This window comes from Eptesicus fuscus, chromosome 13 (assembly GCF_027574615.1).
Source record: "Eptesicus fuscus isolate TK198812 chromosome 13, DD_ASM_mEF_20220401, whole genome shotgun sequence".
Classification (NCBI taxonomy): domain Eukaryota; kingdom Metazoa; phylum Chordata; class Mammalia; order Chiroptera; family Vespertilionidae; genus Eptesicus; species Eptesicus fuscus.
The window spans coordinates 42,899,356-42,924,939 of record NC_072485.1 but is presented as its reverse complement, the minus strand read 5'-3'; the positions used below and the strand labels follow the sequence as shown (position 1 = coordinate 42,924,939).

Below are 25,584 nucleotides of genomic sequence, written 5' to 3'. Positions count from 1 at the left end.
TAACTAATTAAATGTAATACCTGAAACCATCAAAATCCTTCTATCTATACGTTTCAGAATTCCTCTGCTGAATATTTTGGTACAGATTAATTATCAAGGTCCCTTTTTACTTTATTGTGACCTTCCCAGAATTCATGAGAAGCACCTGGCCATTTTATCTTGCCAAGCCTTGAAACTGCTGGATTTTCTGCTTCGGGAGTAAAACTGGCCTTTTTTTCCTTTCACCTTCCCCCTTCCTTTTCTGCATTCTCTCCTTGGGGAGGTTTTAACCATTTGCTCTCAAGTGTCCTTGTCTGGGGAAAATAATGGCTTGTTATTTATAAATTGACTACAAATTGCCCACATTGTTTGGCCTTGTTTTAACTTTCCTGTCTGTTCCCCTATTCCACTTGCCCTGGAATTTTCTGAGCTCCTTACTGCCCTGTAACACAACCAACTTGATCCTGAGCTCTTTAGGAGCAGAGACTGTGTGACTCAGTTGTAATCCCAGCATCCAGCACAAAGTGTTGCAAAAAGTTGATGGTCAATAAATGTTTAAAGTGGCTTGTTTCAATGAATCCACTCCCTATTCTGTCATGGCAGCCATTTCTCCAGATTCAGGTGAAACAGAAGGTCCAGCTCAGACCTCAGTTACCTCTTTTCTTCTTTTGTTGCTCCCCCATTTGTTTCAGGAATTTTCTGGGCCTCACCCTTCAGAATTTCAACCATGTCCTGGGTCCTGACATTGGCCTGAGGACCCAAAGAGTTTAAATCCAAAAAAATGGAAATGAGCTTCAATTGGAGGATTTCCTTATTTTCCATGTAGATTGGATGTGCCTTTATCTGCTTATTCAGTAAACACCTAATTAATATCAGGAAAAGGACATGGTGCAGGGAGTCCAAAGAAAAATCCAATTCACTCCCTTTAGAAGCTGTATGTCTGTGTCTGGGTGAAGGAGGGGTATCAGCTGTTGAATAAAATTTTATTTTAATTTTTTTTTTAATGACAGTTTGTGACCAACGATCCATTTCACTTTCACTCCAGCAGCTCCCAGTATCTGCTTCTAACTTGAAGGTGTGTTGCAGCAATGGTGATGAACTGTGCCTGCTAAAATACTCATGAGGGGGTTTTCTAAGAACCCAGTATCCGCCGCCTGGAGCCAGGAGAGGTCGCTTATCTTGCTGGAAACTGCAGAGCTCAGTTACGTACCCAGACCTGCGCTAACCTGCGTCATTGAACCAAGCAAGGCTGATCTCACAGGTTGGTGAGTTTAACACAGGAAACTGGCAAATGAACAGCATTCGGTGTCGTCATCCGGAAGGAACAGCTTCGCTCAGGAGAGCCGCTGGTCAGCGGGCGCTGAAGCGTGGGACGTCACTGATTCCTGGGACCGGGAACCAACTGGGCCTCTGCTAATACAGAGCCTGAGCGCCCGCATCCCAGAGCCGCACCCTTCGATTCGTCCTGGGACTGCCTCCTGGGCCCTTTCACAGTTTTAAGGGGCTCCGAGCTGGGGAAAGGGACGCAAACATCGAGATAGCAGAGAAAAAACAGGCATGCCCAGAGGTGTGCCGAGGCCCCGTCCCCTCCTCTGATTGGCTAGGGTTGCCCTGATCCCTGACTGTGATTGGCTGCTTCCACAAAGATGCCGCCGGACGAATTCCGGCGCCGGGCCCTTGCCCGCCGCTCATTGGCTTCGGCCCTGTGGGCGGGGCCTGAGGGCGGGCGTAGGGCCGAAGAGCCGGCGAGAGGCCGAGGAGCCGGCGGCCGCGGGGACCTTCTGCCCACGGGCGGTAAGTGCTGCGGTCCAGCCGCTTCTGACGGTGCGGACGCTCGGCCGTGGGAACCTGGCACCTCCGCTTTCCGCGGTCGCCGTGGGGCGCTGGTGCGGTCTAAGGGGGAAGGTGGGTCGACAGCCGAGCCTCTTCTGAAGTCAGAGGTCCTGCGAAGTCTCCTCACTGCCTCTGTTCTGGGGCCCTGCCCGCGCGCCCGGAGGCCCTGCCCCGGCCCTGGGGCCTAGGGTTTACCACCCCCGCCCCTCGGCTCGAACCCGGAAGATCGCCGCCTCCACGCACCCCTCACCCCACTCAGATCCCTCTTTGCAAGGCTTTTCCAGGCTCTGCCCCCTCCCTTCAAAGGTCTTTCCCAGACTGACTCCCCGCCCTGCCAAAGGCAATTTCTGAGCAATTCAATGTTTAATAAGGTTTTGTCGAAGTAATTTATGTAGAACAAAGGAAACAATGAAGCAGGTTTTATATCCTAAGAGTAATAGTACCCACCTCTAAATCCTTTTTACAGAGGCCATCGCTTTTAACTTAAGACCCTACTAAATCTAAATAATATACTTACACCGCATTTCTTGATTTATCATTTTGCTCTTTCTTTACCTCCCACCAGTTTTCCATTCTATTTTTTTTTTTTATTCTTCTGTTGGTCTTTGTAGCTTTCAATCATAGATCTCAACCTGTGTTGTGGTAGCTCTTAGTGCCCCTCTGTCTTAGATGAGGATGTTGACACTTTTTCCACTTCCAACCTAGGATCAGCTGGACTTCAACAGTTGCATTTAATTCTTATATATTAAAAAAAATATATTGGAGGCATTGTTCTTAGTCTTGGGGATATAGGAGTGAACAAAATTGATGATGTCACTATCCTCTTGAAACTTCCAGTGGGCAAATAAGACAATAACACATACATGCCAAATGATGTTAAGAACAGGATCATGGAGAAATCATTTCAAGCTGGGAGAACAGCGGGAACCCAGGTGGGGTAAAATAACCAGGAAAGTCTGCAGGGTTCTGTTGGAACGTGTGGAAGTTTCTCTCTTTGCTTGACTGGACACGGGAGCTGTTTCAAGGATGAAGAACAAGAGCTTCCTGTTGGACTGGGTGCTGGGGAACCAGGATAGGCTCTTCAGTGGGCTAGTGATTTCATAAAACTAGGTTTTAGGATACTAGATCCCACAGTTGGGTAGTGTTAGTGGGGGGTGGGGGGAAGGGAAGCAGGAGACAGGGAGGCCATTGAGAAGGCTGGACCTCCTGCTAGCCTTTAACAGCGAGTCCTGCAAAATCTACTTACTGCTTCCTTACCTCCAGGAAGACTTACTGGACGACTCAAAACCACAGTGATTTCTCTCTCTCTCGAATTTTTATCCTACCTTGAAGCTGGAGAGGTTAGTAATTTGCCCAAGATGGAATGGTGGGGCCCAGGACCAAACACCTGTCAAATGAGAACAGTAGAATAATGGTTTCTCCTTAAGGTTGTGAAATAAACTAGCCCATGTAAAATGCTCAGGATAGTGTAAGGGCTCAAGGAGTGCTTGCTGTTATGATTAACATATGCTCTCGATTTTCTAACAAAGTATAAACGCATATTGAGTGTAGGAATTATTTCCTGTGTCTAGCTGGTTTATTTATTTAAGAAATATTTATTCAATAGTAACTGCATTTCAGGTACTGTTTAGGTGCTGAGGGTACAGCAGTGACTAAGATCAACATGGCTCTTCCATTTACAGACTCTGGCTACTAACACAAACGTGCAAAGTGAACGAGTAAATATTGCCAACCGTGCCAAGAGCATGCCATTGGCTGTGTAAGTTACATACCCATATGTGGCCCTGGCAAAAATCTCAGGTTTCTTGCTGGGTAGTGACTTCATCGTATGGGTTTGATGAACATCAGATGACCTTCGTTTTTATCTGCCAATTGAGCATGTAGGCAATGGGTTTCTGGCACAGCCTCTTTTTGCCCCTTGAAGTATATAAGTATACATATAAACATACCACAGGGTGAGACTAGGGGTATTTCTGGCCTTATTTTAGGTACTGAAACATCCCATTTTTGTGATCTCATCCAAGTTCCAGAGGAATAATGCTGATTTGGAGAGCATGATTGAGGTGGGTCTCATGACCCCAGAGGAGGGTCAGAGATGACTGAATGAATGAAAAGTGAGAATTCCCATCATTCGCTTGCTCCAGCATCCCCAGGTGGCCCTCTGTGGTGGGAGTAATGTGGCCCGATCAGAAATTCAGTTGGGAAGGCCAGTGCTTATTAAACAGGGTCAATAAAGGTCCGAGGAAGGATTGAAAGGAGGAACTGGTTTTTTTCCACACATGAATTATCCCATTTATGGATCCCTTTGCTCCTCTGTTACGTTTTCCTCTTACCTGTTTTTCTTTTCTTCTTCTCAGCCTTCAGTACCTCCGCCTGGTTTTGTTCATGTTCCGAGGAGGGTGTGAAAAGGAGCCATGGATCCGGCAGCACTGGTGGAAGCCGTCGTGGAAGAACTGGCCTGTCCCATCTGCATGGCCTACCTGAGGGAGCCTGTGAGCATTGACTGTGGCCACAGCTTCTGCCACAGCTGTCTCGCTGGACTCTGGGAGGTCCCAGGAGAATCCCAGAACTGGGGTTACACATGTCCCCTCTGCCGGACTCCTGTCCAACCAGGGAACCTGAGGCCTAATTGGCAGCTGGCCAACGTGGTAGAAAAAGTCTGCCTGCTAGGCCTGCACCCAGGAATGGGGCTGAAGGGTGATGTGTGTGAGCTCCATGGAGAACAGCTAAAGATGTTCTGCAAAGAGGATGGCCTGATAACATGTGAGACCTGCAGCCGGTCCTCTGAGCATGAGGCCCACAGCGTCGTGCCCATGGAGGATGTCGCCTGGGAGTACAAGGTGGGAGGCTGCCTCTCACTTGGCTATGTCTAAATTAGGAACTTGACCAGCGGCCCCAGAGACCAAATGAGAACTGATTCCTTTGGTCCTCATGTCCACAGAGCCGTGGGACCTGATACAGTGAGCCACATCTCTCCTTGCATCTATGACCTCCTTTGACTTCCTTCCCTCCCACTTCCATGCCCCATCCCCAACCCCAAAAGGGCTCAATGCCTAACCCAAAGATGCTTCCTTACTGAGAATTTGAAGGAGACGTAGTCTTGTTTAGCTGGAGCTCTTGGTGCCTTGAATGAATCTGGTATGGGGTAGTCAAGGCTACAGCTACCAGAAACTGCAAACCCCTAGCAATGCCACAAATAGTCATTTGACATTGTGTGAGTCACTTTAACCCCCTCATTTTATAGACAAAACTAAGGCTTAGAAATTTGAGATCATAATAATTGGTTTTAGAGCTGGAAAAGACTATGGCCAAGACATTTATGTTTGACTTTTCGTTAAGTTAGTTAAAAGTTAGTTAAAGGAAGATCAAATGATACGACTCAGGTCTTGCTCTTGGGCCAGTTTTCTTTCTCCTCTTTCAGGCCTTTTTTTGGGGGGGATTAGGGGGACTGCAGGGGGAGTCATCTCTGACACACCTGCTATTCCTTTTTTTTAATCTACCCTCATCAACTTCCAGCTTCTTATACTTTCCTCAGTTTTCCATGTTGACATATCTTTACAGAATCATTATGCCAATGACTCTGATGCAATACTGGTCTTAATTTCCTTTCTGGAAGTTGAGATTAGAAGGTAAGAGTGTAAAACAAATCTCCAGAATTAGCTGTTTTTCTATGTGAGAATTTCTACAAAATTAAAAGTATTTACTTGCTCATTTTGTTTTGAGTATTAGAATAGAGAGGCAGTATCACATAAGCATGTTAAGTCCCAGCTCAACCAGTTACTAGCTGAATAGCTTTGAGTATGTCTCTCTCTCTCAGCATCAGTTTTCTTATCTGTACCATGGGGATAATACCAGTCTCAAGGGGTTGAGTACTGAATGTATATTTAGTACTGAAGCATATGTGTGGCACTTGGTAACTTTTTAACAAAATGGTTAATATCATCATCAGAATACTTTATGCTTTCCAGTAGTAATCTTTTGCATGAGTGTTCCAGGATAGTGCTTCTTACCTTTAATGAGCATTTGAACCACCCCAAATTCTTGCTAAAATTCTAATTCTAATTCAGGAGGTCTGGGGTGGGGCTCCAGACTCTGCATTTCTAACAAGCTTCCAGGTGGTGCTGATGCTTGGCCCACACTTTGAGTAGGAAGATTTTAGGAGACCCCAGGGTAATGTAGAAGATGAGTAAAAGATGCATGGATAGGAAGTCCAAGGAGGCCTTCTGGCAAGCTTGGAAACAGACATTTTCTTTCACTCTGCAGAAACCTGGAGACTGTGGGAGTTGAAATGATTCTCAGAACGAGAGCTACCTTGGGTGTCAAGTGGGCAGGATTCCATTCCCTCTTTGGCATCCCTTTGCTCCCAGCATTCATTCTGGCTCATCACCTGAGGGACACTTTTTCCCCCCCATTACCTAGCAAGCCTCATTATCAACCCGGCTGAAGTTTTTATCTCTTTCAGTGGAAACTCCACGAGGCTTTGGAACACCTGAGGAAAGAGCAAGAAGAGGCCTGGAAGCTGGAAGTTGGTGAGAGGAAACGAACTGCCACCTGGAAGGCAGGTTGCCGCCTGGGGAAGGAGTTTGGGTGGTTCCGGTGTTGCCCTGGAGCTGGCCATGGGGACTTCCTCATCTCTATAAGCAGAATGTGGGGACTGAAGTCAGAGCCAGGGATCCTCATGCCAGCTTCCTCCACAGGTTGTGCAGCCCTAGGCAGGCCATGTACTTCTCATTCCAGTTTCTTGATTGTGATGTAGGGATAACCTCTGGCCTAGTGCCCTCATATGTCCTCATGCACACCTCACATACACTGGAAGATCGCCTCTGAAATAAATTTGAGGCCGTAACTACCAAACTATCAGAACTTTAGGTCAACAGAAGGTAACACTGAACCAGTCAAAAACAACATATTGAACTGAGATAATACCAGTAAGAAGCAAAAGCATCTACCAGTGTGGTTGTTACCTGCCTTAGAGGCTCAAGTGTAATGCTCTGGTCATTATTTTGAAAATAGCATATACTATTCTGAAAATAGGAAATAGTCTATAGCACATAGTACCAAGATAATATCCTGGGCCCTACTGGAGTGGATAAGGATAGGTAATAGGGCCCCAGAAGCATGTGAGAACAGAAGATAAGAAAAATAGTAGCCTTTAACTTGGCCTCTACAGTGCCAGGCATACAGTTGGTACCAAAACATTCCAGAGTGTGTGTGTGTGTGTGTGTGTGTGTGTGTGTGTGTGTGTGTGTGTACACGCACAGTCCCTGGTGGCCCTTGTGTGAACAATATCAGTGCTTTTCTCTGATCCTGGCTGTGCAGATACAGGTGGAAACCCGAAAGCAGAGTATCGTGTGGGAGTTTGAGAAGTATCGGCAATTACTAAAGCACAAGCCACCAGGTCAGCAGCTGGAGACAGAGGCAGCCTCAGCTCTCGCCAGCCTGGAGCGGGAGGAGAGGGAGACGAGACAGAAACTGGAGCTGAATCACGATGCGCTCATCCAGCAGAGCCGGGTCCTGTGCCGGCTGATCGCAGAGCTGGAAGAGAGGTCTCAGAGGCCTGTCCGCTGGATGCTGCAGGTGAGTGCCTCCGTATCCACCCCCCATCCCTGCACTTCTCCTGCCCCTGGTTGGTTGGATGAGCTGGCCCTTTGTAGGCAGGTAGGTGGGGCGGTGTTCAGGCAGCTCTGCATTCCTACTCCTTTGGGCAGATTGTTGAGAGTCAGCCAGTCCAGCTCAGCCTATCCTCCCCTCCCATAGGCTTCTCCCTTCCACCTCTGCACACCTTCTCTCCAGCCTTGCTCTGCGCCTCCCTTGCCCTTAGAGAAACCCCCTCCCTGCGCTCAATGTCTGGTCCCTCCAAGGAACAGCAGATACTCATGTGCTGCACTTTTTTCTCCTTTTAGGGCATTCGGGAGGTCTTAAACAGGTACGTTCCCATCGCTGGAGCCCCTGGCAGACCCAGGAGGGGCCTGGCCAGAAGTGGGGAAGGAGCAGAGACCCATGCGGTAGAGAACCAGGGGCTGCTCCATAATCTTCTTCCTCTTTCCTTGCATTGGCCAAAGAAGCTTTATTCACCTTTCTTCTTTGTATTTTTGATCAGATTCATTTCAAGGGTTACCAATAAGAATCTCAGAAAAGTTATAAAATACGTGGTTTCAAATAGATCTCTCAAGGAGGGAAAAACACTACAGATGTGTCCATTAGTCTCTAAGCTCTGAGTGTGGCACACCTGTTCCTCTCCCCGTGTCAGGTGAATGTTGTCTGTGCCACAAACCTTCTTCTCAGTCGAATAAGCATCACAGCTTTGCCTGGTGATGCTGGGGAATGGCACCGCCCTGCCAAGCCCCTCTTCCCTGTACTAAGGGAAGGTCCATGTGGCTGAGCTAAGACTCCTTGACCCTCCTCTATTAGGAGCAAGTCTTGGAGCTTCCAGCGGCCAGAACCAGTCTCCCTGGAACTGAAGACAGATTGCCGGGTGCCGGGCCTGAGAGAGATCCTGAAGACGTATGCAGGTAATGAGTGCTGGGGGAGGTTGTGATGGGCAGTGGGAGGGGCCCCACCCAGAAAAATAAAACCATTCAGTGTCTTCTGAATACCCCAACTAGCCCCACTGCCACCCGTCACTGAGAAATCGGGGCTGTATTTATCAGGGAGACCTCGCCCATGGCCCCTCGCTCTGTACCAGCATTGCCAACCAGGATCTTTGTCCCTAGCTGATGTGCGCCTTGATCCAGACACTGCTTATTCCCGCCTCATCGTATCTGAAGACAGAAAGTGCGTGCGCTATGGAGACACCAACCAGAAACTGCCCGACAATCCTGAGAGATTCTACCGCTATAACATCGTCCTGGGCAGCCAGTGCATCTCCTCAGGCCGGCACTACTGGGAGGTGGAGGTGGGAGACAGGTCTGAATGGGGCTTGGGAGTGTGTAAGGAAGATGTCGACCGGAAGGAGGTGGTCTATTTATCCCCCAACTATGGCTTCTGGGTGATAAGGCTGAGGAAGGGCAATGAGTACCGGGCAGGCACTGATGAATACCCCCTCCTGCCTTTGCCAGTCCCTCCCCGACGGGTGGGTGTCTTCCTGGATTATGAGGCCCAGGACATCTCCTTCTACAACGTGACCAACAACGGTTCCCACATTTTCACTTTCCCCCACCACCCCTTTCCTGGCCGCCTCCTGCCCTACTTTAGTCCTTGCTACAGCATCGGTGCCAACAACACCGCCCCTCTGGCCATCTGCTCCCTGGACGGAGAGGACTGAGACCCACCATCCAGCCAGAGGCCTCGGAATTTCACCTGGGCCCGGGGGTCTTGCAGGGCCCCGCCCCTGACAAGGGTTCCCTTAAACTGAGTTGAGCCTAAAATTTGGGATTCCTCTGCCTGGCCCAGTGGTCTGCTGCTCCTCAGCCCACGTCTCTCACTAAACCACTCATGTGAGGGACGTGAGGCTTCGTCACATGAGCATTGTCCCTGTGAGGGAGGCATGACGGCTGATGGTGAAGATCCGAGTGACTCTCACAAGGAGGACTTGTCCTTTCTGTAGCTCAGGCCCCTCTTTTTCAGTCCCTGTTGGTGCCATAACTCAGTCACGAAGGACGATGAAGTAGATCCAACCTTCTGGAAACCTGTTGGCAAAAAAATCCTGCTCACATCCAGAGTTGGCTGTTCTGGAGAGGCCAGTTGGAGGAGGCCTCACCTGAGGTTTGCTGCCGATGAGCAAATGTTTGAGCCCTGCTCTCTGACCTGCAAACTAGAGACATTCATTGCAGATTGTCCAGACCACTCCAGTAGCCATCCTCCTCAGCACGAGCTGGGCACACCACTGTCTCAGACTCTAAGGAGACCTGTGTCCTGGCTCTGCCCTTCTCGCTGAGTGGCAGGATCAGAGAACCTGTGAGCCTTGTTTTTAGTTTCACTTTATGGATGAGAAAACTGAAATGGCCTTAATAGAGCAAGTTATTTCTCACAGAGCTATTGAAAGAAGATTGTAGAGATTATAACGTATTTCTCACATTCGAATGAAACAAGATCGGCAAGACTCGCTTCTCAGGTCACGTGTCTGCGTGTCATTCATTACATTTGGGTCTGAAACTTCCCACCCGATTGAAAGTTTTCTCAGCCTCTGGAAAAATGAGTGGAGTGGCTGTATACTCTCCTACCTCACAGGGTTGTTGTGAGGATCTCGGGTCCGTCCCATACTTGTGTTCCTTTCTCAGGGACAGAGGAAGGCAAGTTGAGAATATTGCCCATGTTACCTTCCTATCTCACATTCTCGGCCAGCATCTTTCAGCAGGGCCTCTGTCTCAGGGCCTCTCCTCACAGTCTGGAGCTCTTTAGACAGAACGTGGCCCTACCAGGGCAAACTCTGGACTACTGTAACATACTGTGTGTCTGTTGTACGTTTGTCTCTTGTTTGGATTAGAATTGGGATTGTGACCACAGGGTAGAGACGAGATAATTTAAAATGAAAAACAAAATGCCCAGGAAAAAGACTCACTCGCCCACAAGCTAGTTGAGCTAAAGTTTAGATCTTTTTGTGTCACAAAGGGAGTCTGAATCGTTCTGGTAACTACATAACATTCTCCCTGCCTTTGTCTTCTCTAAATCTGTGGCAGAAGGAGAAATGGGAGGCAGTGTGAGGGAAAGAGTAGCACTAGGCACAGAGAGCCAGTTTGGGAGCTTAATATAGTGAAGGGGAACTTAAGACTGTGTATCTGTGCTATTGACCTATGAGGGATTGCTGTGTGTGGCAAAAATAACTCACTGCAGGCCTTATGAGTGTGATGTGGGAAGGTTGTGTCTAGAAATGAACTGCAAGACTAGCATGAAGAGTAAATGGCTTTGCCTATTGTGAGAGGCTACAACATATACATCACATATCGTCACCATGACTAAAGACACGACTTCTGATGTACTTTAGATGTGAAGGTAATGATGTTGGGGAAGGAATGAGCAGCAAAGAAGATAGTAGGTGATGTATGGACAGAGGCAAAGTAATTCCTAATTAATGTAATAAATAATAGCAAAAACTGCCTTTCTACTTTAATTGTTAGTAAATGAAAGAGATAAAAAAAGGCCAAAATGAATAAATAAACTCATTCTGCCCACCACGCTTCCAAGTCACTTCTTAAGCATTAGCAGAAGGGGAATGGACTAGTAAGTAAGTCACAGACCTGGTCTTGGCAAAGTGCTGAGCTGACCTAAAGTAGAGGGGCTGTGTGTCTTTTTGTGGGGAGGAAAGTGGTCCAGAAGGGGAAGAGGCAGGTAGGCAAGTAGCCATGTGGAGGGTAGAGTGCCTGGGGAATTGTTTATAGACTTGAGAAATAGATCTGTAGGAAGTGCTTCCCATTAGATGTCCATAGACACTTAGCAAAAGAGGCTGGGGAAAAGTCAGTATTGTTCTTTTACTATTGTTTTATTAGGACAGTCCTTGAAGGTTCAGAGAAAAGTTGATAAATTCATTCAAACCTAGAATGAACTAAGAAGTGGGATGGCTTAATTTGTTAAGTACTATTTGGGGGCTTTGGGTTTTTTGTTTTGGTTTTGTTTGTGTGTGCTTTTTTTTTCATTTATCAGGTGATTTTGGAGCTATGATTGCTTGTTAGAAGAATTACAGGTTAAGTGATGTCACGTCATTTCATATTTTCTGTTAGTTAAGACCAGGCAAGAAGATGGGAGTTTTTAAGCATATGAAAAACCCTTTTCTTTAGGGTATTTATGTGCACTTCTCTTCTAAGAACCCCATGAAGACAGGACAAGACCTTATTTGTCTGGTTCACCATTGTACCCTCAGTCTAGCAGTGTGTGTGTGTGTGTGTGTGTGTGTGTGTGTGTGTGTGTGTGTTGATAAACAAATGAGGGAACTTTTAATCTTATTCCTAGAATGAAAGCAAAAATAAGCTCCCCTTGCCTCAAAGGGTCATGAAAGACTAGATGATGTTTAGTTCTAATCTTATTCAAAAACTAATTTGATGAGTAATTATAAAAGTGTTCTGGAAGGGGAAGAGGCAGATAGCCATGTGAAGGGTAGAGTACCTGCATATTCCCTGAAAATGACTACCCTGAAACCTCCAATTTGATGTGATAATTCACCACAAGGCAGGGTTCAGGCATGAGATTTGCCTATTTTTATTTTACTGACAGAAACCAAGGGGTGCAGTGCCTGAGCCTTGAAGGGAAAGGCTACTAAAAGGGTGAAGTGCTTGAGTTCTGCAAAAGAAAGAGACAGAGGGCAAATCGGTGGGTTTACAACCCACAGGAAATATAGTCTACCTTTTTTTCAAGCAGGATTGGTTGTAATGTCTTAAAAGCAAACATTGGGAGTGCTGTGAATCACAGGCACTAGTTAAATGAGCACACACTGCTTCATGTGATAGGGTAGGAGCTGAATCTGAATGTATTGGGGAAAGCACAGGATTTTCTGTTTGGGGAATAGCCATGGGAGGGAACCAGTCCACTTTGTAAAGTATTCAGTTCAATAAAGAGTTGAGTGCCAACAGCGGATCCCAGTTTCAGGGAATACTAACGGGAATGAAACAAAGCTGCAGGGTAGGTTTCTAATGGAAATGCTGTGGAGACATTTCTGGTTTAGGTGCAAGCTAGAATGTGCCTTTGTTGCTTTTCATCAGATACTAGTCAGTTCTTTGGTTTGCTTATGAAGAAAGAATAGTGTGACTTTTCAAAATAGAAATCTTATCAAATATGCTTAACCACCTCATCTTGATTATGGGGTTGCAAGAGGAGGAGAATTTATTTTTACTACTCTGGGAGCTCAATGCATTATCAGATTTTTAGAGGCTGATTTCTGCTCCACTGGTATTCAGAAACAGAATATATCCTAGTAGACAGACAAGTCTGATGTTAGCAAAAGGTATGAATATAGCATGTCTGTTTGGAAGAATTATCACATGAATGATAATTGTAAGACTGCAGTTCTAATAGTACCCCAAATTATTGAATTAGAAATCTATTGTGTAGCCCTGGCTGCCTGGCTCAGTTGGTTAGAGCAGTGGTCGGCAAACTCATTAGTCAACAGAGCCAAATATCAACAGTACAACGATTGAAATTTCTTTTGAGAGCCAAAAACTGACTTCTGCGCAGGAGCCACGAAGTTTCAATCGCACTGTACGTGCGCACCCGCACGTGGTATTTTGTGGAAGAGCCACACTCAAGGGGCCAAAGAGCCGCATGTGGCTTGTGAGCCGCAGTTTGCCAACCACTGGGTTAGAGCATCATCCAATACACCAGGGTTGTAGGTTCCATCCCCAGTTAGGATACATACAAGATACAAGAAAAAAACAATGAATGCATAAATAAATGGAACAACAAAACAATGTTTTTCCCTCCCTCCGTCTCTAAATTCAAATAATTTTTTAAAAGATCTATTGGGTATATATTTTAAATATGTACAACATGTTAATCTTATGTGCTATCCTTTATTTTAATACCCTCTATAAATTATCATTGGTTCTTCCATCAGTAGAAAGGAGATATTAATATTCAGATATAATTGTTATCAACTCTATTAGGAAATTATCTTTTATTAAGATTTTCAATTGTATCAGAGTTAAATATATGTACTCCTACATATGAAACCTTTTTTTTTTAAGCTTATACAGATTATTCTCTTTAAGACTTTCTGAAAAGGTAAAATATAAAAACAAGTATCTGGTGAGCTGGAGAAGAGTAGTGACATTTCAGCTTCATTATTGATATTGCTATTGTTTTCTATTAACCTTTTCATCCCCGAGCACACCTGAGAGGTATTCAAAAGAAGAAAGACCTTTTATATTTGATTCCTCTCCTTTGTGTCTACAGTTAAGTTACACAAGCAGGACTAGGAAGAAAAGTGAAAGATGTCCAAAACCGAACTCACATTGCCTTGGCCTCTGTTGCTTAAAAATAAAAAGCTTGTAATTAATACACTTACTCCAACTAGCTTAACAATGGGGATATAGTAAAATGATATAGCAGGATCTTACAGGACTTAATAATAAAGGTATATTCAAGTATCCAGAATGAATTGAAACAAGAGAACCAGAGACTCAGTTTCTTCATCCCGTCTTATAGATGTGCTTCTGCTAAGGAATAGATTTCTCTTTCCAAGTTCATGTGTTAGAAAAATGGCCACCATCAATGATCCCAAGTTTACATCTTTTGAGATAAACTGGAATCCGTTTTTATTGGAGAAGGACTCTAGACCAGGGGTGAGCACATGGCCCAAGTTGAATGGATTCATTAATGGGCCAGAAGACAAGAGTCATATATTAATAGCTGCTTCCATATAATCACATGAGGAAATGAACAATTCTGATCAAATCAGCCAGGTGTGGGGAGGCCAAACAGTTGGTTTCTTTTGCAGAGGTACTGGTAGGATATTAAGTTGGAAATACAGGTCAGAAGCTAAGGAAAGAAAAACCCAAAATCTATTTTTCTGCCCAAATTTGTCTCTAATTCAGATACTAGTTGATTGAAACCATTGAACATGTTGTCAAAAAATTAACCATTTTATTCACATTCTTGCTAGAAATTGAAAAGTTACACAAGGATATTCTTCACAGTTTCATCTTAGAACTCCTTTTTCACCAGATGAAACAAACCATCTCCTCATATCTCTAAGACATACTCTTTGAAGTAGGCTTGAATGCTCAAGACCTGAATAGACTGTGTTCATGAACCCAGGTTGGAGTGGTCAAAGATACAGTGCATCAGCAAACTCCATATTTGCTCCCGTATTTGTTTGGTCCTCAGACCATAGATAATGGGGTTTAAAGCAGGTGGGATGACCACATATAAGTCAGCTAGCAGCACTTGGGTGTGCAAAGGCACTATGTCCTGCCCTAGCCAGGCCACATAGATGGATGCCATCCCAGGTAGGTAGTACAGAGCCATAACCACCACGTGGGAGCCACACGTGCTTAAGGCTTTCAACTGAGCATTCTTTGAGGAGAGATTGAAGACTGCCTGGAGAATTAGGGTATAAGAAGCAGCAATGAAAGCCACATCGGAGCCCACAATAATGGAAGAACCAATTAGACTATAAAGACTACTGGACATGGTGTCTGTGCATGCTAACTTGGCCACAGCCATGTGCTCACAGTAGGAATGGAGAACAATATTGGAGCCACAGAAAAGTAGATGACTCACCATATAACTTAATGGAGTCATGAATATGACAGCTCTGATGATGATGGTCATACTCATTCCCAGCATCACTTGAGGCGTGAGAATACTCTTGTAGTGTAGAGGCTTACAGATGGCTACATAACGGTCAAAAGCCATGACCAGCAGCAGCCCTGTCTCCATAGCTGTGGTTACATGGACAAAATACATCTGAGTGAAACAAGCATTAAAGCTGATGGAACTGCCTCCTGAGAAGAAGATGCTCACCATTTTGGGCACGACAGAGGATGCCATAACAATGTCCACAGCAGCCAGAACACAGAGGAAGCAGAACATGGGCTCATGTAGAGTGGAATCCATCCAGATTATGGTCAATATGAGGGTGTTTCCTAACAGAGCTATGATATACATGGCACTCATTGAGATAGCCAGCCAAAGATGTGAAGACTGCAAACCTGGGATACCCACAAGGAAGAAGGTGGCAGGGGTTTCCATTGTGTGGTTGTAGGGTGTCCCCAGCATCACAGATGAGACTTTTCCTGTTAATGCATAAAATGATGTAAGAAAAGGATGCAATCCTGTGAGATTTATTCCCAGGTGTGGTGTTAGGAAAGCCTGGTGGTATTGTCTGTTCAGAACTAGAAAACTTACATCTGACAAAGTTATCCTGCCCCACCTCCCATTCACCTCATTATTCTTTGCCTCACTATTCATTGTTCAAAGATCAGCTTATGGGTTACCTCCTTTGGAAGTCTCTTCTGCTCTACTTCCTCTACCATTCCATGTCAAAGCTAAATTATGTACCTTCTGAGCTTTCATGGAATCTCACATGCTGACCTCTGAGGGACCTAAATTAACAATTCCAATGCTCTACCCTTGACTTTATTGCATTCAATCATATGTGTCTTAGTCATGGACTTATACCTTATACCAAGTTTGTGACACATGGCTGTGGTGTGCAAGTCCATTGAAAGAAGATATGTGTGCTCATTATAGCAAACAGATAAATGAATGAGAAATCAGAAGAAAGAGTTTTTCTTTTATCTTTATATGTTCAGTTCCTAATATTTAATATTTTTGAATGAAACAATGAACTTCCTGATATTGAACATATCATATTTTGTATCCCCAGTATAGTGCTAGACAAAAGATGAATGCAGCATCCTTCTGGTTAAAAAAAATGAATTGTTGAATTCATGAAAATAAGGTCATTAGAGAACAACATAATTTTTCATAGGAGATAATAAACTGGAAGTATTTATAATCCTTACCTTTACTGCAGCCTGGATTTCCTCATTGAGCTAGGTTCATTTAATAGATTAAATAGCTGCAAATAAAACTTTAGGGCTCCTTTATAGATGACCCCAATAGGTTTTTATGATTCTTCTGTATATCTGTATAAATAACTTTCTGATAAGCTATAAAGACATTGCAAAGTACAAAAAAAATAAAAAGCTTTATTATTTAGAATTTTGGGGATATGATTGCAAACCATGGTCTTTATTGAACCAGATAAACACCACTAACAACAACAAAGCCTAAACGTAAGAGATGCCTTATAATGGAACAGACTGAATAAAGTAATAAGCTCTGCTTCATGGTCATATTAAAAGAACCTTGATGTGCCCTGGCTGATTTGACTCGGTGGATCGAGTGTCGGCCTGCGGACTGAGGTGTTCCGGGTTTGATTCCGGTCAGGGGCACATGCCCGGGTTGTGGGCTTGATCCCCAGTGTAGGAGGCAGCCAGTCAATGATCTCTCTCATCATTGATGTTTCTATTTCTCCTCCCTTCCTCTCTGAAATTAATAAAAATATATTTAACTAAACAAAACAAAAACAAAAAACCTTTATGTGTATAGTCACTGAATGAGACATCTTCAGTGATAGATCATGAGAAGACAACGGAAAGCTTTTTTATATATATCCTGTACAAATCTACCTTTCTTCTGTGCACTGCTCATCCCTCCTCTCTGCACTCTGGCAACTTCTAGCTGGTCCTATTTTTCATTTCTTTGACGCTTTTATTTTCCACATTTTTCTTTCTTCTGAATTAATTCTGCTAAGAGGTTCATATATTTTATTAGTCTTTTTAAATGACAGAACATTTGGTTTGTTGATCATATTTTTTTTATTTCACTCTTCAATCTATTGTTACTGAAAAGTTTCTTCTAAGATCAACAGTGATCTCCATCTATGCCCAGTTGCCAATCTAATGATTTCTTCTCATTTTTTTATTTTACCTGACCTATCCAAAACATTTTCCATTACTGCCTACTCCTTTATTTTTTGTTTTTTTTTTTTATTTTAAATACTGTAAAATGCACAAATCTCAGGTATGTACCTTTATAATGTTTTATAAAGAGAACACACAAACACACCCACATGACCACTACCCAGAGCAAGATACAGACACAGTTGCTTCCTGGTTATTAAAATGGTCTTCAGAAAGCTCTGATCAAGAGCTCTCTTAAGACACTTCCAACACAGAACCAGCCTCTGCCTTCAGCCCTGCCATGACATTCACATAAAAAGCTGGAGGGCCAATCACTGAAGAAAAGCTTAGATAAGTCACTTAACTCCAAGAAATGAATTGTAGGAGATGTGAGGATTTTTCATTCTTACTTAAAGGATGGGAAATACACAATCTAAATTAAAATTGTTTAAAAGTAAAGGCAGTAATGTATATTATGGAGCCTTTGTGTTTATGATAACCCTATGCCTCCCCTCTACAACCAAATAAAGATGCTCCCAATCAGGCCTACTGCTCTGTTTCTTTCCTTATAACTCCTGTGGTCTCTGAAAACTGTCCCTCCATTATACCATGGTGGAACTTACCCCTTTCTCTCTCAGCCTTGTACCAAAGTAGTCATGTGTCCCCTGCTCTCTCCCTCTCTCCCATCCTCTCATCATTTCCAGAAGGTGATCCTGACATCAGAGGTACCCACCTGACGTGCCCAGACCTTTAAATGGAGTGGAAGGCTTATCTCTCCTTTCTAGGGTGACCCTGGCTTTCAGACTCATCAGCCCAACACCCAGTCCCAGGTCAATTACCTACATCCCTGGAGTTTTCTCTATTCAACATCCTCTGATGTGTCCACATGTCTTTTACTCTAAAGAATGGAGATTTATACAGGATCCTTCAGGGGGAGCTGAAAGAGCAGCTTAAGATCAAATATGAACAACAGAGAGTCATGGTGAGAAGTATTGCCACTTTCAAAGATGTCCCACTGGGATCCTTCTTTCCTCTTTAGGTTCTCTAGCATCCTGCTTTTTCTCTGGACACTCCAGGTCCCCTTGGCCTTTGCCCATCAGCCAAACACTGTAACTCCTCCAGAGACTGGCTTTTCTCTGTGCTCTGGCCCCTGAGGTTTTCCAGATTGCAGGAGGAGGCGGATGCTTAGTGGATAAAGAATCTTTGTTTCTTCAAGTCCTCAGAGGGTACCTTAGAGTGAGAAGAATGTAGAGTGCATTCTGAAAAGAAAAGAAAACACCTAGATTAGATTTGTGAAAGCCTGATATGTGCCAAGCACCTTGCTGAAGGATTTTCCCAAAGATGATCTCATTCAATTGTCATAACCCTCTAAAGTAGCTGCCATTATTACATCTTCATTTTGTAGATGAAATTGAGGGACAGAGAAGGTCACAAAGCTAGCAAGCCAGAGTCAGGATTCAAATTCTAGCAATCATAATTCATTTCATTGATGTAGAACTCTTCACACTGATAGTATACATAATCTCTCAAAGTCCACTCCATTGTTCAGTTCAGTTCCTCAGTTCTGCCTGGGGGCTTGAGGTGGGCTTCACTGTTTCAATATTTCTCATGACTCTCTATTATAAAGTCCTATTTGAAAAAATTAAAATAGAGTGTAAGGGAATCAAGGAAGATAAGCTTTTCAAACTAAGGGAAGGGCAAAGATATGAAAAGACAAAATATTCTCCAAACAGAGAATAAACCAGAGAAGGCAGAGTGTAGGGTAAGTACTTGAAAAAGAATGAAAATAAATGAGGCCAGAAAATAAATGAGGTGCATGGTTCATATTTTAAAAGTCATGACTTCTGCCTGGGCACCATCACAGTACAGAAATAAAGTGAAGAGAAAGAAGCCAACAAGCATAAGATATAAAATTAATTTTTTAATGGCAAAGGATATAGAGACATATGGAAATATGAAAAATCAGGAGTTGATGCTACCTGCTCCCAGTGCCCCAGGTCCTCAGGGGAGACATAGTTACTAGTGATGGTGATTGGTGAGAGACCTTTGTTTCCTTTGGGGGGCAGGGGAGTGCTTCATGCCTTCCTCAACCTGACCCATCACATTCCTAAAAATGGAGGTGGGTGATTGAAGTCCAATTTACTAGGCTTATCATCTATTAGAAGGTCCAGTCTTCAAACCTGTGAGAGAACTAGTCCCCAAAACTGCTGTACTTAAATGTTTAAATTCTTTGGCCTGTGAGTTTCTGTTGCTTATAGGATAATTCAGAGAACAGGCCAGAGCATAAGCATAAATAACAACAATGTGGAATATTGATAGGAAAAGTGGGCAATCAGATGAAGAAGGCAAAGGAGGTGCCACCCAAATAGCCCCAGCATTGTGTGAGGCTAAACTGTGACAGTGCCAATGGGACAGATGGACCACTTCCCCCTGGGATTCAACCTGCCTCCTGTTAAGACATTAATGGCAGGAGTGGATCCTCATGAACAGGGTGTGGCCTTAAACTCACCACACCCAGTACCATGGCAGAAGGGTTTCAAGAGGAAGAAGAAGCATTCCCAAAAGGGTGACGACTCAAGGTAACAGAATAATGATACAGAGAAAAGGTATTCTATATAGAAGCAAGAGCTTTCAACATCTTTGATTTCCCACCCTTTGGAATATAATAAGAAAGATTAAATCTACAACTCACTAGGCCAAAGCTTTATTTGAACATGCCACCTAGGCATAAGGACCAGTATCAGACTTGTATGTAGGTGTGTTTGCATTTGTATATAAGCATACATGCAAGTAAGTGTTGACACACATCCACTTTCAATCACACAGCCCTTTTCGTTTGAGCTGCTTTTCATTAGGACCCAAGGGAAGAATTTCTCTTTGTGCCACGAGAATCCAGCCGCAATACCACCCAATGAAAACAGTCTGCAAGATTTCAGTTACTTCTTCAGAAAAAGTGTCTCTTTATTATAAAAGACAACCAAATTTTCCATTCAGCAGAATAATTCTCCTTAGAGTTGGGCCAGTGTAACAAGTCTCTTGAGGTCAGGATTTAGATAGAGACACATCAATTTCTTACTATCTTTGGCTTTCTGTCATGAGACTCTTTACTTCCAACTCCCTACATGCATCCTTCCTTAAGGTATCCATTGCTAGAAAGCTAACCAATAAATACAAACAACATTTAAGTGAGCATTTAATTTGACTTTTCAAATGTATCTATTTCTCATTTATTTTATATTTGAATGAAAAGCAGCACTAAAAAATGAGAAAGTGAATGTATTTTTGTTATAATATTTGTTCACATTGCATCCCATTAAATTTTACTTATATTTTAGTCTTAATGTTGATTATATTTTAAAATTATGACTTCTGTTACATCTGTTTCATGGTTTCTTTTTTTAATGTTTTTCTTCTTTTTTTATTGATTTCAGACATCAGGTTCAGGAAAGCTAAATACCATGATGGAATGATGAAATGAAAATTAGAGGTATTAGAAGAAATCCTATATAATTAAGAGGTAATATGCAAATTGACCATCACTCTAACACACAAGATGGCTGCCCCCATGTGGACACAAGATGGCCACCACAAGATGACCAGCAGGGGAGAGCAGTTGTAGGCGATCAGGCCAGCAGGGGAGGGCAGTTGGGGGCGACCAGGCCTGCATGGTAGGGCAGTTGGGGTGATCAGGCCTGCAGGGGAGGGCAGTTAGGGGCAACCAGGCTGGCAAGGGAGGGCAGTTGTGAGGGACCAGGCCTGCAGAGGAGGGCAGTTGGGGGTGACCAGACCGGCAGAGGAGGGCAATTGGGAGGGACAAGGTCTGCAGGGGAGAGCAGTTGGGGGAGACCCAGATCTGCAGGGGAAGACAGTTAGGGGCAACCAAGCCAGCAGGGGAGGGCAGTTAGGGGTGACCAGGCCTGTAGGGGAGAGCAGTTAGGGGCAATCGGGCCAGCAGGGGAGCAGTTAGGCTTCGATCAGGCTGGCAGGGGAGTGGTTAGGGGGTTATCAGGCTAGCAGGCAGAAGCAGTTAGGGGCAATCAGGAAGGCAGGCAGGCGAGAGGTTGGGAGCCAGCAGTCCTGGATTTTAAGAGGGATGTCCGACTGCCCAGGCAGTCGGACATCCCTCGAGGGGTCCCAGATTGGAAAGCGTGCAGGCTGGGCTGAGGGACACACACACACACACACACACACACACACACACCGCCCCTCCTCCCCCAAGCACAAATTTCGTACACCGGGCCTCTAGTGTGAATATAATTGGAACCCTAAGTGATCATATATTTTGGATATCCCAGTCGTGGGGCAAGTAACTGGAATACCCAAAGCAAAATCAGAAGTCACTTTTGTGGTTGTTATGTAGTGGTCTTTCCTTTGCACTTGACTACCTCCTTTTGTATCATGCCCAATGATAGTGTTTTGCATACCCGAAGCCCAATAATCACAACGTCTTCTTGCCTGTTTTGTTTAATGTGTTATGGAGTTTGTAATCAGACTTCTAATGAATCCAGCTCTACCCTTTGTCATTCCTCTGGGAAGGGAACACTGAGAGGAGACTGCTTTATTGATCTGTGCACTCCCAGTTCCGGGAATAGGGGTACAGCTAATGTCTGCTGTGTTGGAAATGTTAAATGCACAACCATTCAGACCTTGAGGAAAAGGCCTTTCAGCTCTTTCACAGTTAAGGAAAAGGAGGATCAGAGAAAGAGTAGAAGCCCTAGAGTTTGTGGTTTTTTTTTAAGGCTAATTGTTACCTCTTATAAACTGAGTTACCTTGGGCAATTAATTGTTTTACCACTTCTGGGAATGTCAGTTTCATCTGAAATTTGGGGAGAGTAATGTCTGCCCTTTCAGTGTAGTTATAAGAATCACGTTAGTAATTTTCAATTCATAGAACTTAAGTAGCTCAGTGCTTTATATGTATTATCCATTTTCTACCTGGAAGGTAAAGCCAATGTTCCTATAAATTCTAGAATTCATAACTTTATCTTACTGTGACCCATTCACAAAAACACATTATGATCAGGGATCCTACAGGTGGATGGACCCAGGGATTAAGGAGTGTTTCTGTGAGAAGGAGAAGGTGTTTCTTTCCATGGAGCCCTCACAAGTTTCAGGCCACTCGATGGGATCCGGCCTGCAGAGAAAATGCGAGAGCAATGTGGTCATTTTGTCTCATTTCCTTCATTGAGCTGATATTTTTTTCCAGGCCACATTCTTTCATGAGTGGAATTCCCCATACCAGTCAGGCATATAGGTCAGTGTTTTTTTCTAGAATATTTCATGCTTTATTAGTACATGCATCTTTAGCAGCATCTTGATTATTAAAAGCTTAAATCAGAAAATGCTTTTCTTTTTTCTTTTTTAAAAAATATATTTTATTGATTTTTTACTGAGAGGAAGGGAGAGGGATAGAAAGCTAGAAACATCGATGAGAGAGAAACATCGACCAGCTGCCTCCTGCACACCCCCTACCGGGGATGTGCCCGCAACCAAGGTACATGCCCTTGACCGGAATCGAACCCAGGACCCTTCAGTCCGAAGGCCGACGCTCTATCCACTGAGCCAAACCGGTTTTGGCAGAAAATTCTTTTCTTGTAGCTCAGACCATTTTAATGAAATGACCTCAGATTTATATTTATTTATTTACTTTTAAATATATATATATATATATTTATAATATATGTATATATATATATAATTTATTTCAGAGGAAAAAGGAGGGAGAGGGAAAAAGAAACATCAATGATGAGAGAGAATCATTGATCGACTGCCTCCTGCACGCTCCCCACTGAGATCAAGCCTGCAACCCAGGCATATGCCCTGACTGGGAATCTAACTGTGACTTCCTGGCTAATAGGTCAATGTTCCACCACTGAGCCACACTGGCTAGGCTGACCTCAGATATTTAGGACTTTATTAAAACATACACAGAAAACAGAGTAGAGAGTATTATATAACACCACAATATATTATAAACTCCAATCAAACCATTTGATGCAGGCAGCTTAAACTTTGTGTGCAGTTTATAAAGTAAGAGTATCCTATCCTATTTCCTCATGTGTCAAATGTGAATACTACCTACCTCATAAGATGTCAGGATGTTTGTAAGAATTACATGATATGTAATTGCTAAGTAAACATTCGTTGGTATTTCTATTACTGATACTGTCCTTGTTTTACCTTCCACATCTCAAATATCCTATAGTTATTAAACAAATACCTTTTCCTCTTAGAATTCAGAGCTGTACATTCTTTCTTCACATTCTTTTAGAATTATTAAAGCTGGAGACCACTGAGCCTAGCATCTCAGACTTCTTGAAGTTCCCATTTGGAAGGCTGCCCATATTTAAACACATGCACTTATTTGAGAGAGGGGGAAGGGGTAGTCATCTGATCTTAGTTTGTATCTTCAGGATTTGAAGAAGCCGCTCTCGGATCTGCTTAGTGCGGACAGCATAGACAATGGGATTGAGGATTGGAGGAATGAGGAGGTAGAAGTTGGCCAACAGAGTGTGGATTGGAGGAGGCACCTGGTGACCAAATCGATGAATGAGGGAGGAAACAGCAATGGGAACATAAAAGATCAGAATTGCACAGATGTGAGAACCACATGTCCCCAGGGTTTTAAGCCTGGCCTCAGGGGTGGCCAGCCCCATCACAGCTCTGAAAATCATCACATAGGAGGTAGCAATGGCCATTGAGTCCAGGATCAACACCAGAAAGCCAATGCTCAGCCCATAGACATTATTGATCCTGCTGTCACCACACGCCAAGGTGACCACAGCCATGTGCTCACAGTAGGAATGCATGATGACGCGGGCTTTGTATAGGGGCAGCTGCAAGCGGATCATCATAGGCAGAGGTCCAATGTAGAGTATACCCCGGAGGAGGGCAGCCAGTCCCAAACGTCCCACCATAGTATGAGTGAGCACTGTGGTATGACGCAGTGGGTCACAGATGGCTACATAGCGGTCAAAAGCCATAGCAAGAAAAATGCCTGATTCGACCGTAGCAAAGCAGTGAATGAGAAACATTTGGGTCAAGCAGGCATCCAGGCCAATGTCACCAGCACCAAACCAGAAGATTCCCAGCAGTTTGGGCATGGTGGAAGTAGAGAGAACCAGGTCAACGACAGCCAGCATGCACAGGAAGAAGTACATGGGCTGGTGCAGGCTGCGCTCTACTCTTACCACAGCCAGAATGGTGATATTCCCCACCACGGCCACCAGGTACATGGAGCCAAAGGGGATGGAGAGCCAGATGTGCAGGGACTCCAGCCCTGGGATGCCAGTGAGCTGGAAGGAGCTGGGTACCGAGCAGACATTATGAAAAGTGAGCATAGCTATTCATAAATGAACCTTCTCACTTAGGCCCCAAAATGCAGTAGAACTTTTTTTTCTAGAAATAAAAGACAAGAGGATTTTATTCTTTTTTTTTTTTTTTTTTTTTTTTTTACAGAGAGGAAGAGAGAGGGATAGAGAGTTAGAAACATCGATGAGAGAGAAACATCGATCAGCTGCCTCCTGCACACCCCCCACCGGGGATGCGCCCGCAACCAAGGCACACGCCCTCGACCGGAATCGAACCTGGGACCCTTGAGTCCGCAGGCCGACGCTCTATCCACTGAGCCAAACCGGTTTTGGCAAGGATTTTATTCTTAAGTCCTATAATAAAGAATAGGATCATTGATAAGATGCTATAAACTTCTTTCTCAGAGGAAATTATAAAATGTCACAGTGTAGGTGTCATATTATTGTTATTACAGTACTCACAAATTTACCAAGCACAGGCCAAAATACATATTTGATGAAATGTCTGAGCATCTTTTTGTAATATGGTTCTCAAGGAGTAATGTTCTTGCATCAATGAATGAAATGACCTAAGGCAGACAAGTACCTACTCAGTCATTTAAATCTTCAGAACCGTGTAGTATCTCTCAGGATCATATTTGGTTTCAAAGTGAGGACTCCTTGAAAGAAGAGACACATTGATGTTGAGAAATACAAATAGCAGTTAATTTTATTCAATACTTATTATGTCATGTCATTCTTACAGTGTATTTTTTTCAGGGTCTAAGAGATACCAGAATGTGTTCCTATGTACTATATTACAGGAATGTCAAGGAAGGGAAGAAGCTTTGTCTTCTACATTTTGAACCTAGTTGGGTTGAATGGAGCAGAGTAGTCAGTAGTCTGGGCTTTAGAATTTTCCAGATATGGTGTCAGATCCTGGTAATAGGAGTTTAGACAAGTTACTTTATCTCATTAGATAAATACAACTAACTTCATTCCACAACAGATTTAAACCATTGTGACCTAGAGAAGTCATTAAATGCATTCTCATTTAATCTGACACAATAACACCAAGCATTATATCTTTTTAGAATAATGTGCAAAACCTAAAATACATTCAATCAACTCCAAAGAACTCTGGA

At 43.8% G+C, this 25,584-nt stretch overlaps 3 protein-coding genes across 4 annotated transcripts; 1 reads left to right on the top strand and 2 right to left on the bottom strand.

The window, feature by feature from the left end:
* Window positions 1-1,706: 1,706 nt before the first annotated feature.
* On the top strand, window positions 1,707-10,956 carry TRIM68 (tripartite motif containing 68). Of its 2 annotated transcripts, none has more exons than XM_054725503.1 (7): window positions 1,707-1,773; window positions 4,177-4,652; window positions 6,275-6,370; window positions 7,132-7,389; window positions 7,716-7,738; window positions 8,224-8,324; window positions 8,526-10,956. In XM_054725503.1, exons 2-7 carry the CDS (start codon window positions 4,227-4,229, stop codon window positions 9,074-9,076), a joined length of 1,455 nt encoding a protein of 484 aa, XP_054581478.1. In that variant the 5' UTR covers window positions 1,707-1,773; window positions 4,177-4,226; the 3' UTR covers window positions 9,077-10,956. The 2 variants fall into 2 exon arrangements, with proteins under 2 accessions (XP_054581478.1, XP_008159458.1); XM_008161236.3 differs by having other exon boundaries at window positions 1,714-1,773; window positions 4,170-4,652.
* A 3,528-nt stretch (window positions 10,957-14,484) lies between these two features.
* On the bottom strand, window positions 14,485-15,523 carry LOC103304321 (olfactory receptor 52I2). The gene has a single exon (XM_008161237.3). The coding sequence runs from the start codon at window positions 15,457-15,459 to the stop codon at window positions 14,485-14,487; it is 975 nt and encodes a 324-aa protein (XP_008159459.2). The 5' UTR covers window positions 15,460-15,523.
* Window positions 15,524-23,536: 8,013 nt separating this feature from the next.
* Window positions 23,537-24,490, bottom strand: LOC103304322 (olfactory receptor 52M1). The gene has a single exon (XM_008161238.2). The coding sequence runs from the start codon at window positions 24,488-24,490 to the stop codon at window positions 23,537-23,539; it is 954 nt and encodes a 317-aa protein (XP_008159460.1).
* Between the last annotated feature and the right edge of the window lie 1,094 nt (window positions 24,491-25,584).